General features: G+C 50.8%; 1 protein-coding gene across 3 annotated transcripts; it reads right to left on the bottom strand.

Moving 5' to 3' along the window:
- Positions 1-1,241: 1,241 nt before the first annotated feature.
- On the bottom strand, positions 1,242-9,178 carry TPM2 (tropomyosin 2). Of its 3 annotated transcripts, none has more exons than XM_003800238.3 (9): positions 8,842-9,177; positions 8,323-8,448; positions 4,800-4,933; positions 4,585-4,702; positions 4,416-4,486; positions 4,198-4,273; positions 3,627-3,689; positions 3,390-3,459; positions 1,242-1,374 (listed from the first exon to the last, which is right to left on the bottom strand). In XM_003800238.3, exons 1-9 carry the CDS (start codon positions 8,953-8,955, stop codon positions 1,292-1,294), a joined length of 855 nt encoding a protein of 284 aa, XP_003800286.1. In that variant the 5' UTR covers positions 8,956-9,177; the 3' UTR covers positions 1,242-1,291. The 3 variants fall into 3 exon arrangements, with proteins under 3 accessions (XP_003800286.1, XP_003800284.1, XP_003800285.1); XM_003800236.3 differs by lacking the exon at positions 1,242-1,374 and adding an exon at positions 1,666-2,377 and having other exon boundaries at positions 8,842-9,178; XM_003800237.2 differs by lacking the exons at positions 1,242-1,374; positions 4,198-4,273 and adding exons at positions 2,062-2,377; positions 3,872-3,947 and having other exon boundaries at positions 8,842-9,178.
- Positions 9,179-12,885: the final 3,707 nt, after the last annotated feature.

The following is a 12,885-nucleotide window of genomic DNA, read 5'->3' as shown; positions in this document are numbered from 1 at the left end:
GTATGTGGAAATCGCTTTTGTTCCTCAGATCAGAAGGATGGTATATGAACTTTCTATTGCTGCTCTGATTACCACCAATTTAGTGGTGATACAAATTTATTTTCTTCTAGTTGTGGAGGTTCTGAAGTCCAAAATAAATCTTATGGGCTAAAGTTATGTTGGTAGGGCTGGTTTCCTGTAGATGCTCTGAGACTAGCAACTTTCCTTGCCTTTTTCAGATTCTAGAAGCCACATGCATTCCTTGGTTCCTGACTCCTTCCATGCATCACTCCAGCCTCTTGCTCTCATTGTCACATCCCCTACTACTTACTGCCTTTCACCTTCTTGCCTCCCTCTTTTTTTTTTTTTTTTTTGACAGAGCCTCAAGCTATCCCCCTGGGTAGAGTGCCATGGCATCACAGCTCACAGCAACCTCCAACTCCTGGGCTCAAGTGAGTCTCCTGCCTCAGCCTCCCAAGTAGCTGGGGCTACAGGCGACCGCCACAATGCCCGGCCATTTTTTGGTTGCAGCCATCATTGTTGTTTGGCGGGCCCGGGCTGGGGATTTGAACCTGCCACCTTAGGTGTATGTGGCTGGCGCCTTAGCTGCTTGAGCCACAGGCGCCGAGCCCTTGCCTCCCTCTTATAAGAATGATTGTGACCAGACTGGGCCTACCCAGATAACCCAGGATAATCTCCCTACCGCAAAGTTTTGCTTAATCACAAAGTCCTTTTCCCATGTAAGATAACATTTCACAGGATTAGAATGTGGACATTTTTGGAGGGGTATCATTCTGTTTAACACAAATGTTATCAGGAAGGGGAAAGAAATGACTGAAATTGTTGCAATGTCCCTTTGTGTGTGCAGATGTGTGCATATGTGTATGTGTTGGGAGTGGGGAAGACTACAGCCTGTAGACTTAAAACCATACAGAGGCTTCTGAGTTTTCACCCTGCTCAAGGAAAACCTGTATCACATCTTCTACTTTTGCCTTCAGCATGCACCGGAATAAGGCAGTGCAGCGGATGGCAGCTCCTTTGCCTTCCAGGGAGTTAGTGCCAGGATGTCCCCCCAGCCCTGTTGGTCTTGTCTGCTTCACAAAGCCTGTCCACAGTCCCTCCTCAGGGAGCCCTGTGCTTTTACCCCACAGCTGCCACTGAAAAGGACATCCCATCACAGAGCAAAGACCCAGGTGCTGCTCATTCAGGGGTCCTTTTAACTCCATCACCAGCAACAAAGAAAGGCTTACAGGGCCCCGTGATACCAGTAACATCAATTTTATTGGGTTGGGGCGGTAACTGTAGCCAGCCCTCACAGGTTGTTGAGTTCCAGCAGGGTCTGGTCCAGGGTCTGGTGAATCTCCACGTTCTCCTCCTTGGCACTGGCCAAGGTCTCTGTGAGGGGAAGCAGCAGGTAAGGAGGGGGAGGGGAGTCATGGGGTGACATGGACAGGGGAAATTGACACATAGATACAGAGTAGGTTAGGAAACACAGGACATGGCATTCAGGGATCTAAGGATCTCATGGGCACATGATGGACTGACCAAGATGAAGGGAACAGGACACAAATGCCTCATTCAATGTCTCAGGGATGGGGGGCCTGAGTCATCAACTAATTTACACTCTTTCTTTAGAAGGTTTGAGAAAGTGGGAAACAGAAGGAAAGACAAAGACTGAGCCAGGAAAGGAAGGGCCAGACAGACAGACTTGAGGCAGAAAACAGACCTGCAGCTGCAGTGAAAGCCCCATGTTGCTGACATCCAACGGTTTTCCAGACTTCATTCCAGGCCCCCGGTACCTCAATACCCCATTTCCCTTTCAATCCTTCTGCTTGATTCTGGATGCCCAGCTAAGTGTTCCAGGGTCAGCAATGGGCACGGGGTTTGTGTGTGGGGGGTCACACTGCCCACATGCAGCAGTGAGAGTCAGAGTATGACAGACCAGGAATGCTATGCAGAGGGGTTTCAGTGTGGAGGCTATGTCACAAGATGGGGGTGTTGGTTAACAGCCAGGGTATACAGGAGTGAACCAGTGCTTTATGGTGGTGATGGAAGTGCTCTCTGGAGGGCAGGAAAACAGCGTGGAGGCCAAGTTCAGAATTTATTAGGCAGCAAAGAGGGGTGGAGGATGTGGTAGGTAGAAGGATGAAGCCAGTGCCAGAGTGGGCAGTGCGTATGATGGGAGCTCTCCCTCGGTTGCTCCCAGCCCGGCTGTGCAATGTTGGTAATTTTTGTTCCTCCTGCCTCCCCTTACCCACAGAGAGAATGGAAAGGAGAGGAGAAAAAGGGCGGGGGTGGCTACACTGGTGTGCAGCTCAGAGAGAGGTGATGTCATTGAGTGCGTTGTCCAGCTCCTCACTGATGGCCTTGTACTTCATCTTCTGGGCATAGACTTCATCTGGGGAGTCCAGGGAAGGGGGACCAGGTGGGAGTGTAGGGAGAGGAAATGGAGGGAAAGAGAAAGGAAGGAAGGAGGGAGGGAAAATGGAAGGAGGGGAAAAGATCAGAGAGTGGTAGACAGAAAGAATGAGAGAGACAGGCCAGAGAACAGGCTGGACAGCCATCTGAGTTTCCTCATTCCAACTCTCTAATTTATCCTTCTTTGTACCCCAAATTGGTCCTCTCCCCAGGAGCTTCTGCCTCCCCAGGGACCCAGGGCACTGTGCTCTAGACAAGCAGGAGTGTTTGCTTAATGAGCAGAGATAGGGTGCTGAAGCCCAAGAGGGCTACCATCTTAAAGTTGGAGATAAAATTGACGCTTGCCTGAGAAGGCTGGAAGCAAGAGAAGTGGGAATGTTAAAGGTTTGTCATAGAATAGATAGGCACAGAAAGGCACCTTTCGTCTCAACACTGTTAATAATGGAAATAGCCACAGACTTAAATATCTGGATGATCGTTTTCATCAAATGTAGCTTAAAATAGTATTTTCCACTGATGTTGTCATGCAAACCTAGATGTTAAATCAAATAGTTCTCTATTTTATAAAGGTTCTATAATGTTACTCTATTGTGCTACACTTGGAGATAAGGTTATCTAAATTAGTGCTTCTCAGAGTGTGGTCTGAGGACCAACAGCTTTACCAAAGAGCTGGATAGAAATACAAATTCTCCAACCCAAAGTCAGCCATCACTTTGGAGAAAGATTCAGGAATTTGTATTTGAAAAACTCTCCAGATAATTCACATGCATTCAAGAGCTGAGAGCTTGAGAAATACTAGAGCTGATGTGAGTGGCCAGCTACAATTACTTGAATTTGAACTGTAGTCATATCCCCCTGGAGTCTGTGGAGTCCTAGGTGGTCCAATTCTAGTTTATTGGTGGCAAATAGAATGGGGCGAGAAGGGGCAGATAGTCATGGGGAAGTGGACCTACTTAACAACGTTTGGGTGTATTAAGGAGTATCTCTTTTACCTTCTAGGTCATCAATGGTTTTCTCCAGCTTTGCCACAGACCTTTCAGCAAATTCTGCTCGAGTCTCAGCCTGGGAATAAAGGCAGGATGAGAGAAATGGCAAAAAATTAGGCCTTCCTTGAGATCACTGGTCAATTTTCTCTCCCATCCCTATCCCCACACTCCCTGCCACCAGCAGTCTCTGGTGCAGATGAGGGTGGCTTGAAGGAAGACTGGGTGCTAGAAGAGAACTCTCACCTCCTTCAGCTTCTCCTCCAGCAGTTTGATCTCCTCTTCATATTTATCTTCTTTGGTGGAATACTTTTAGGAACAGACACATGCCATCAGTAAGTACATTGCCTCCACAAATCCTTCCTTTCTTTACTAACCCCACAGATTCCTCACGATTTTGCCTCCATTGAACACCCCACCCCTTCCTGCATGGGCTCTTCACCCCTTTCCCTGAAGGACCCCATCCTCACTGCCCTTCTGTCCCCCTCTACCTTGTCTGCTTGGGCTTCCAGGGATTTCAAGTTGTTGGTAACAATTTTCAGCTCCTCCTCTAGGTCCCCACATTTACTGCAGGGGGTGTGTGGTGGGGCAGGGTGTGGGGGCACAGTGAGGCCAGACAGTGGAAATGACACAGTGGGGGAGGGGTGGAGGAGAGAAGAGAAGAGCAAGGTTGTAAGAGTGACAGCAGGCAGAGTTTGGAAGCCCCAGGCCCTTCCTGACCCTCAGGTGAGAGAGAGCAGCCTGGGATGCTGAGATGGAAGAAAAGGTGAGCCAAGAGAAGGCACCATTGCCTAGAAACGTCCAGAGAGGTCACTACCTCCTCCTCTGAGGCCATCAGGGACTTGAGGGCCTGGTCCATGGTTCGAAGTTCCTCCTCCAGCTGCCTGGCTCGGCTGGGGGCAGCAGTTGGGGGTCAGAGGACAAGACAAGTGTCCCTGTGTCCCCAAGCCTGGGATACTGCCTCCCCACTGTGCAAAAGGCCCCACAGGGACTGGCTCAGGCAGAGATTCACTTGTTACCCCAGGGTATCTCTACCTCTCAGCCACCTCAGCTCTCTCTTCTGAGCGCTCCAGCTCTCCTTCCAGGATCACTAGTTTCCTGGCCACCTGGGGGGAAGTAGGAGAGAAAAAGAATGGATCATTGGTGAATGACTGGGGGGTGTTTGGGGCTTGGGAGTGAAAAGGAAGTGAAGCGGGGCTGTCACCTCTTCGTATTTGCGGTCTGAATCCTCGGCGATGTGCTTGGCCTCCTTCAGCTGCATCTCCTGTAGCTCCATCTTTTCCTCATCCTTCATGGCCCGGTTTTCAATGACCTTCATTCCTCTGAGAGGCAGGGAGAGGAATGATTATGCGTTCAGGACTAGAAGAGATAGAATTCTTCCACGCTCCCTGGCCATCCCCCATCCGGACCCCTGCCCACCTCTCGCTTTCATCAGCTGCCTTCTCAGCCTCCTCTAGCTTTTGTAGGGCTGTGGCCAGGCGCTCCTGCGCCCGGTCCAGCTCCTCCTCTACCAGCTGAATGCGGCGGTTCAATGAGGCCACTTCTGCTTCAGCCTATGGGTCAGAGGGCAAAAAGGATGAGAATCAGAGAGGCTCCAGAGGATGGCAAGACTTCTCAGAAAGAACCTCAGCTTCCTGGCTACTAGACTTTCAACCTATTTTTTCCTTGATTAACCATCTTCTGCCCAGACTGTGCTCCAGCCAAAAACATGCATTTCTAGACAAGCCCCAGCAGGCCTCTGCCTGCTATAGGGCCTCTTCTGGCACTGTGCATGGTTATCTATACACAGGTCCTCTGTGCCCTGTGAGAACACTCCAAGTTCTGGGACCATGTTCTCAGGCACCTCTGACCCGGTCACAGCAAAGCTTGGCCCAAGTGAGGTGATGGGGAAGATTCAAGCCAACCAGTTTTGACTGCCACCAAGAATAGCCAATCACGGATCGGTGCCCGTAGAACAGTGGTTACAGCTCCAGCCACATACACTCAGGCTGGCAGGTTGAAACCCGGCTAGGGCCAGCTAAACAACAATGACAACTGCAACAAAAAATAGCCAAGCATTGTGGTGGGCGCCTATAGTCCCAGCTACTTGGGAGGCTGAGGCAAGAGAATCACTTAAGCCCAAGAGTTTGAGGTTGCTGTGAGCTGTGAAGGCAAGGCACTCTACCTAGGGTGACAAATTAAAAACTCTGTCTCAAAAAAAAAAATAGCCAATCACAGAATCAAGCTCAGTGATGTCACCAGCTGCCAGGCAAATTCCCAGGAAGGCAAGCCAGGCCTATAGGAGACATCCATCCTTGGAATAAGCAAGTGGCTTCCTGCCAAGGCCAGGAGACAGCTGGGGCAATGCAGGCGCAGTGTGAGGGATGGATACTCAGCCCCTGGTCTTGCAATATGGGGGCAAAACCATGGGAAGTTTTGGAAAAAGGCCTCAAAACTGATGATACACTGGGAAAATGAGAGGGCAGAGCAAGGTGGGCACCAATAAAGTAAAATCAGAGAAGCAAAGCAGTTTGGAGTTCAGAGCATTGCCTGTGTCAGAATGCTGTCTGTGAGACACCACTCTCAGCCACTGCATGACTGTAGGCAACTTACTTAGCCTCTCTAAGCCTCAGTTTCCTTCTTAATAAATTGGAATTAACAATAACAGTTCTGGTTTGGGGCCTGTGGCTCAGGTGGCTAAGGCGCCAGCCATATACACCTAAGGTGATGGGTTCGAATCCAACCCAGGCCCACCAACAACAATGACGGCTGCAACCAAAAAAAAATAGCCAAGCGTTGTGGCGGGCGCCTGTGGTCCCAGCTACTTGGGAGGCGGAGGCAGGAGACTCGCTTGAGCCCAGGAGTTGGAGGTTGCTGTGAGCTGTGATGCCAGGGCACTCTACTCAGGGAAATAGCTTGAGGCTCTGTCTCAAAAAAAAAAAAAAAAGAAAGAAAGAAAGAAAGAAAGCAATAACAGTTTCTTCTTTTTAGGGGTGTTCTGAGATAATGCAGTCCTTCTAATACTCGACTGATCAACAGGACCATTTTGGAGGCTCATAAAATCAAACATGTTAGATCCACTGAATTGATAACTCCAGGGTGGGTGCCTGGGAGTCTCTCTCTCTTTTGAAAAGCTTCCAAATGATTCTGATCATGAGCCAAGTTTTGGAAGTAGTAAAATAATATGCAGAAAGTACCAAGCATATTGCCTGCACAAAGTCCACACTCCATAAACATTAGCGTATTCCTGTCTCTCCTTCAAAAACAAAGACAAAGAGACCCTGAGATTTAAGACTGGAAAAGAGAAATGACCAGGGTAGGGGTAGAAGTGAGTGGAGAAGGAACTGGGTGGCAGCACTGGGGCAGAGGGTATGGAAAGCAGGTCTGGGTGGCACGGTAGGGCAGGAGAAACAGCACCATATATAGAAAGTAGACTTAGTTTGTCCTCCAGGTGATAAAGGCACCTGGAGCTTGGCCACCTAGAGTGACAAGAGCCCATCATGGGCACAGGGCCGAATGACTCAGTGTGGAAGGATTCTGGGGACAGCATTGGGGGTTGGGAAGAATAACTCTAGGGGAAAGTGAGGACTACTCTAGAAAAGCATGAGACTCTGTAAAATAAAACTCTTCATGGTGGTAGAGGAACAAATGACCCAAAGATTGGGGAGTCCTGGGATCCTTGTCATGGGACTGATATTGCCAATTCCTGCTCCTCAAGCTCTTCCCAGTTATGGATACTATTCTCTAAGCACAGGACAGAGATTACTGTCCTCACTGGACAGATGGGAAGCAAGAGAGAAAGGAGAAACTGAGGCACCATGTAAATTTAAGTGCTGGGTTCAAGGTCACACGGTAAGTTTGGGCAGTCTTTCCTATCTGCTGCTAGCACTGTTGCTGCTCTGCTTTCCCAGCTCTGGCTCTGTCCGCCCCCCTCCTCTTCACCCCCCACCCAGCTCCTTGGGTTTCCAGTCCTGCCTCCAGCTGCACTGGGCCTTGGTTATTTATAGAGTGTCAGATGCCCATGGTTGTCTTTGCTAGCAGCTGCAGGTCAGTTCCCTTCCAAGTGCCAAGGCCAGTGGAGAACCAAAACTGGAGGCTGGAGGTCAGAGAATCCCAACCCTGGGGGGCTGGGGAACAGGGAGAATGATAAACAGTAATGTCATCTCTGATGTTTGGATCATGCTTTATGCTAATCCCCCCATATGATCATCCTAAAATAATCATGGGTGGAAGGCAGATGGGGAAATGGAGGCAGAGAATGGTGAAAGTAACATATCCAAAGCCATTTGGCTATTCTCCCTTCTTAAGGTGGGGGTTGGGAATGGTAGGAAGTAGAGAAGTCTGGTTGGGGTTCAGGGTGAGCAGGCCCTGCCCAAGTAGCTGCTTTGGCATTTATAGCCCTGTCCCTCTGCCCTGTGGCCTGGTGTGGTCTTGAGGCTGACAGCTTAATGAGGGTAAATGAGGAGCCAGCAGAACCTGAGCTGGGGCCCCAGTGCACAGCAGTGCTATTGGAGCCAGAGATCAAGGCCAGGGAATTTCTAGTGGTCCCTTAGGGCCATAACTCAAGTTGGGCCCCATCTTTTTCCTTCTCCTGCTCAACAGTACCTCACACCCTCATCTCCACACCCCCAAATCTAGCTGCAGTCTCCATTTTCAGCTGCAAGATTAACTGAGGGAGGTGGCAAATTCTTATACCACCCACCCTACAATGACTCATTGCTTGATCACTATGTATTTTAAAAGCTGGACCCAAACAGATTAGAAGGCTAAGTCCTCTGGGGGAAGTGGTAGGTGGTTTTGATTTATCCACTGTCTTGAATTCCTTGTGTAAGTTTGCTCTGGCCCTGATTAATGAAAGGAAACCAGTCCTAGGTCTTTCTCTGCTGATTCCCATGCATGGGGGGAGGAGGGGCACTCTCCATTATACTAACTCCTCCCACGGTTCCCCCAAGTCCACACTCACATCCGTCGCCTTCTTCTCGGCTTGCTCCAGTTTCTCCTGGGCATCCTTCACAGATTCAGAATACTTTTCCACCTCATCCTCTGTCCCCTTCAGCTTCTTCTGGAGGCCCTGCTGCTCCTCCTCCAGCTGAGAGAGAGGGGGCTTTGTTAGCTGGGACAGGGTGGGGGCCCTGGCCCAGAGAGGAGGCAGGAGTGTGTGTAGGGGAGCAGCAAGAGATATTTGAAGGCTGCTGGACAGAAGGGGATAACAGATTAGAGACAGCCCAGTCAAGGGGGTTGGGGGACCTGGCTGGGGGACAGGAGAAGCTTCAAGTTGCAGGAGACTGGGACTCTCCAGGCTATGATGGGTAAGATGTGAAGTGTGGCTGTGGCCAGGGGTCCGAGAGTACTGTGAAGGCCCAGATCTCACACTGGGTGGGAGAGAGCCTTAACGAGAAGGCCCAAGGCTGGGAGACAGAGGGCACAAGCCCACCCCAACCTCGGTGGGGGAGAGGAGGCTGCACTAGGCATATGGCCCCACCTGCTTGCAGCGGTCCTCAGCTTGCTTCTTGTCTGCTTCGGCCTGCTCAGCGCGGTCGATGGCATTCTCCTTGTCCAACTTTAGCATCTGCATCTTCTTCTTGATGGCGTCCATGGTTGCGGTGGGGGGTGGGCCGACTGGCAGGCAGTGAGAACTGGGCTGGCTGCGGGGACTAGGCGCACGAGTGGAGGGTGAGGAGGACCGAGTGGGACTGGGATGTCCCAACCGCGGGCGCCTAAAAGGCTGGGAGGGACCGGGCGGAGCCGGGTACCAGGACCCTCCCCCACCTCTGCCCAAACCTTGTAGGGGCAGAAGCGCAGCCTGGCCGGGGGGCGCGGCCGCCCCCTGTGCCCTCCCCTTTGGGCCCGCCCCTCTTGGGGCCCCACCCCCATCTGCCTAGCCAGCCGTCGGAGGGGAAAGCTGCCGACCGTCGGCTGGAAAAATTCTGGTGCTACAGAAGGGAGGGGATCCTTGGGCTGGGGGCTTGTGACTGACAGTCGGGCCCAGTGGCAGCTGCGGCTGGGGCCCCTAAGGCTATTTCGGGGCGTGAGCTCACGGCAGCTGCCCTGGGGCAGGGACTGGCGTAGGGACTGGCGAGTCCCCCCCCTCAGCTGGAGCAGCCGCTGCCCTTAATTTAGAAGTTTCCTGTAAATCCCCCCGGATTAAATGTCTCTTGGGAGGCGGAGCTTCTTTGCGGTTCGAGTGCCTCAGTTTACTCTGAGTCCTAGGCTCTATGTTTGCGTTACCGATGTGGTGGTGATGGCGGAGTCTCACTGGGGGCTTGGTACACTGAGGCAGGAGGACAGCCCAGAGCCCCGGGTTGCTGTCCCCGAGAGCGGGCCTGACCTCTCTTCCCCTCCCAGCCCCTGGCCCTGCACCCAGAGCCAGGCCCCTCCTCTGTGATCGGGGGCCGCTGGGGACCCGGCTCCGCGTCCCGCCTGCCCCGCCCCCACGTAGCCCCGCATATTTTCCACGCAGGTTACGACCGGGCGCGCTCTCCCTGCCCCTACTCCCACTTGTCCCCCGCCAAGTCCTTTTCCGCCCCCTTTACCCCCCGCCCCTTCGGCCTGCTCCCCCGCTGGGTCCAGCTTTCGCCTCCCCTCTTTCCCCCGCGCGCCCTCCCTTCTCCTTCCCTCTCCCAGCGGACTCTCCTCTCTTCCCCAGTGGGACAACGTTACGCCAAATTTTCTTTTCTGCCCTTTTTTGGGATGTTTCCCCGTGGAGAGGCGGGGCCAGGCTGGGGAGGTGAAGGCCGGGGGCTAGGGGAACTGAGCCGCCGGGCGTCGGGATCCTGGGGTGAGATCCCCTCCGACCTAGGCCAGCAAAAGCCGGGTCTTCGGGTCGGAAAGTCTTGAGACGCGGGGCGTGAGACTGTTTGTTTTCATTTTCTATTGGGGTGGGGTGGGGTAGGGGGAGAGGAAGTGGAGAGCCACCCGGGAGGAGGGGGTGGGGAGGAGAGACCCAACTGAGGAACCCGGGAGGGATCGGTTTGCCGGGGGCCCCAGAGCGGTGGGAGACCTGGAGTTTGCTGTGGGGCTGGGCCGGGTAGGATCCCTGGGCTGCGCGGAAATGTGCTGAGATCTGCTTAGGTACACGTGGAAAAACCTCACCCGACCTCGAAGAGTTCCCCAAACTCCGTGAAAGACACTTCATCCACCTAATAGCCTGTGCTACACCCCTGGGGTTATCAAGTGGTACCCGCTCTCCATTTCTCACATCTCCACTTCTAACATCCACTTACTCCTGGAAGTTCTGCTTCCTACAAGTTAGGTTCCTCCACACAGTCAGCTCTGGGCTTGCCTTGGGCAGCTTCTTGTGTTACCTCCTAGTCTAGGTTTTTTGTGGTCTTAATTCTGGTCCCCCCAACTCATTCATACATTCAGTCGTCCCACGATGTTGCTGCCGAAGACCTTTTAAAAAACTCAGCTGCTAGGGAGCCAGCCACGTACACCGGCACCGCCAGGTTCGAACCCAGTCTGGGCCTGCCAAACAACAAGGACAATTACCACAACAAAAATAGCTGAACGTTGTCGTGAGCTCACCTAGTTGGGAGGCTGAGGCAAGAAAATCGCTTAAGCCCAAGAACTGGAGGTTGCTGTGAGCTGTGACGCCACAGCACTCTACCGAGGTTGACATAGTAAGACTCTGTCTCAAAAAAAAAAATGCTCATAGGATTTAAAATACTCTCAAGCGCCTCCCTACTCCCTGCCCCTTTTGATTAGAAAATATCCACATTTCTTAATATGGTATAGAAGGGCCTTTGTTTTGGCCCCTGCCTACCTCTCTAACCTCATCTCCTTTTATTCCCAACCTCACCCCCAATACTCAGACTTGTACTTCATGCTGCATTCTTGCTCAGCTACGTACAAGAGCTGGAAATAACTGTACTTTTCTCAAAGCTTCCCCGTTTTATGCATTCTGTTCCCTCTTCCTAAAATGCCCTTCCCCTAGGCTTCCTGGTGGCCTTTAAGACTCAGATCAGGTGTCAGCTTTTCTGGGAATCCTTCCCTGGCCATGTCCCAGCCCACCCCCTCCACCTGATCCGTACATGTTCTTGGTACCGCCTATCACTCTCATCCTACCCTCTTGTTGCAACTGTCCTTGTGTCTGTTGTCCCCTCCACTGCTCTGTGAGTCCTCCAGAAGATGGACTGTTGTTTTTAATTCTGAATCCCCAATGCCTAGCACAACATCAAGCATAAACTTGGCACTTGATAAACATTTGTCAAGTGAGTTTGTTATACATCGGTGTCTAAGTCCACAAATAATAATGGTGTGGATCTAGCATAGTGGCTGTCAAATCTTTTGGTTTTAGAATGCCTTACATTTATACTGGGTATGATGGCACATGCCTGTAATACTAGCACTCTAGGAGACTGAAGCAGTTGGATTGTTTGACCTCAGGAGTTCAAGACCAGCCTAAGCAAGAGCAAGACCCCTGTCTTTACTAAAAATAAAATTAGCTGGGCACTGTGACAGGCTCCTGTAGTCCCGGCTACTTGGGAGGCTGAGGCAAGAGGATCTCTTGAGCTTCTGAGTTTGAGGTTGCTGTGAGCTATGACACCACAGCACTCTCTTGAGGGTAACTAAGTGAGACTCCATTTCAAAAAAGAAAAAAAAAATCATTGATGATCCCAAAGAGCTTTTGACAAAGTGGGTTATAGTTAGCAATATTTGCCATATTAAAATGGAAACTGAGAAAGCTTTAAAATATTTATTAATTTGTTAAAAATAAAAATAAGCCGAGCCCAGGTGCGGTGGTTTATACCTATAATCCTAGCACTCCGAGAGGTGGAGACAGGTGGATTGCCTGAGCTCACAGGTTCGAGACCAGACTGAGCCAGAACAAGGCCTTGTCTCTAAAAAACAGCCAGGCGTTGTGGCAGGTGCCTATAGTCCCAGCTACTTGGGAGATTGAGGCAAGGGAATCGCTTAAGCCCAAGAGTTTGAGGTTGCTGTGAACTGGGATGCCATGGAACTCTACTGAGGGCAACAACTTTGAGACTCTGTCTCAGAATAAATAAATAAAATTTAAGAAAAGAAAATAAGCCCTTTACACATTAACCATGTTACCATAACACTCTAAATGAAAAGTGACTATATTTTCACTTCCCAAATTAGAGTTTTTACATTTACTTATTTATGTACAATGATTTTACATCTTTGCAAATCTTTTTCTTTTTTTGTTAGGGTCATCCAGACTAGAATGTAGTGGCATGATCATAGCTCACCGCAGCCTAGAGTTCCTGGGCTCAAGGGGATCCTCCAGCCTTAGCCTCCCCAGTTGCTGGGATTATAGGTGTAAGCCTCCATGCCTTGCTGCAAATCTCTTTAATATCTGGCTTAACAGGGGACAGCTGGATTCTCAAAATCTTCTGCATTTAATCTGTTTCTACATGTTGGTTTGCTTGAAGTACTATATATGGAGAAAATCCAGCCTGGAAATAGATACATAGTTGGAAGAGAGAATCTCACCCTTATAACTTTTTTACATAATTCTGGATATCATTCTTTGATACTACACCAAAACTTTTTTTTTTTTTTT

This window comes from Otolemur garnettii, unplaced genomic scaffold (assembly GCF_000181295.1).
Source record: "Otolemur garnettii isolate 467f Iridium unplaced genomic scaffold, OtoGar3 scaffold00172, whole genome shotgun sequence".
In the NCBI taxonomy this organism is placed as follows: Eukaryota; Metazoa; Chordata; class Mammalia; order Primates; family Galagidae; genus Otolemur; species Otolemur garnettii.
The sequence above is the reverse complement of the archived record's forward strand: the minus strand, read 5'-3'. Positions and strand labels throughout refer to the sequence as shown.

Bases quoted from the DNA above. Each gene is read 5' to 3' on its own strand.
- TPM2 (XM_003800236.3), bottom strand. From the start codon at position 8,955: ATGGACGCCATCAAGAAGAAGATGCAGATGCTAAAGTTGGACAAGGAG. The intron at 4,703-4,799 runs GTGGGCAGGGGT...CCTGCCTCTCAG, and splicing joins GCAGCTGATGAAAGCGAGAG to AGGAATGAAGGTCATTGAAA. The intron at 3,690-4,197 runs GTAGTGACCTCT...TGTTCCTAAAAG, and splicing joins TGATGGCCTCAGAGGAGGAG to TATTCCACCAAAGAAGATAA.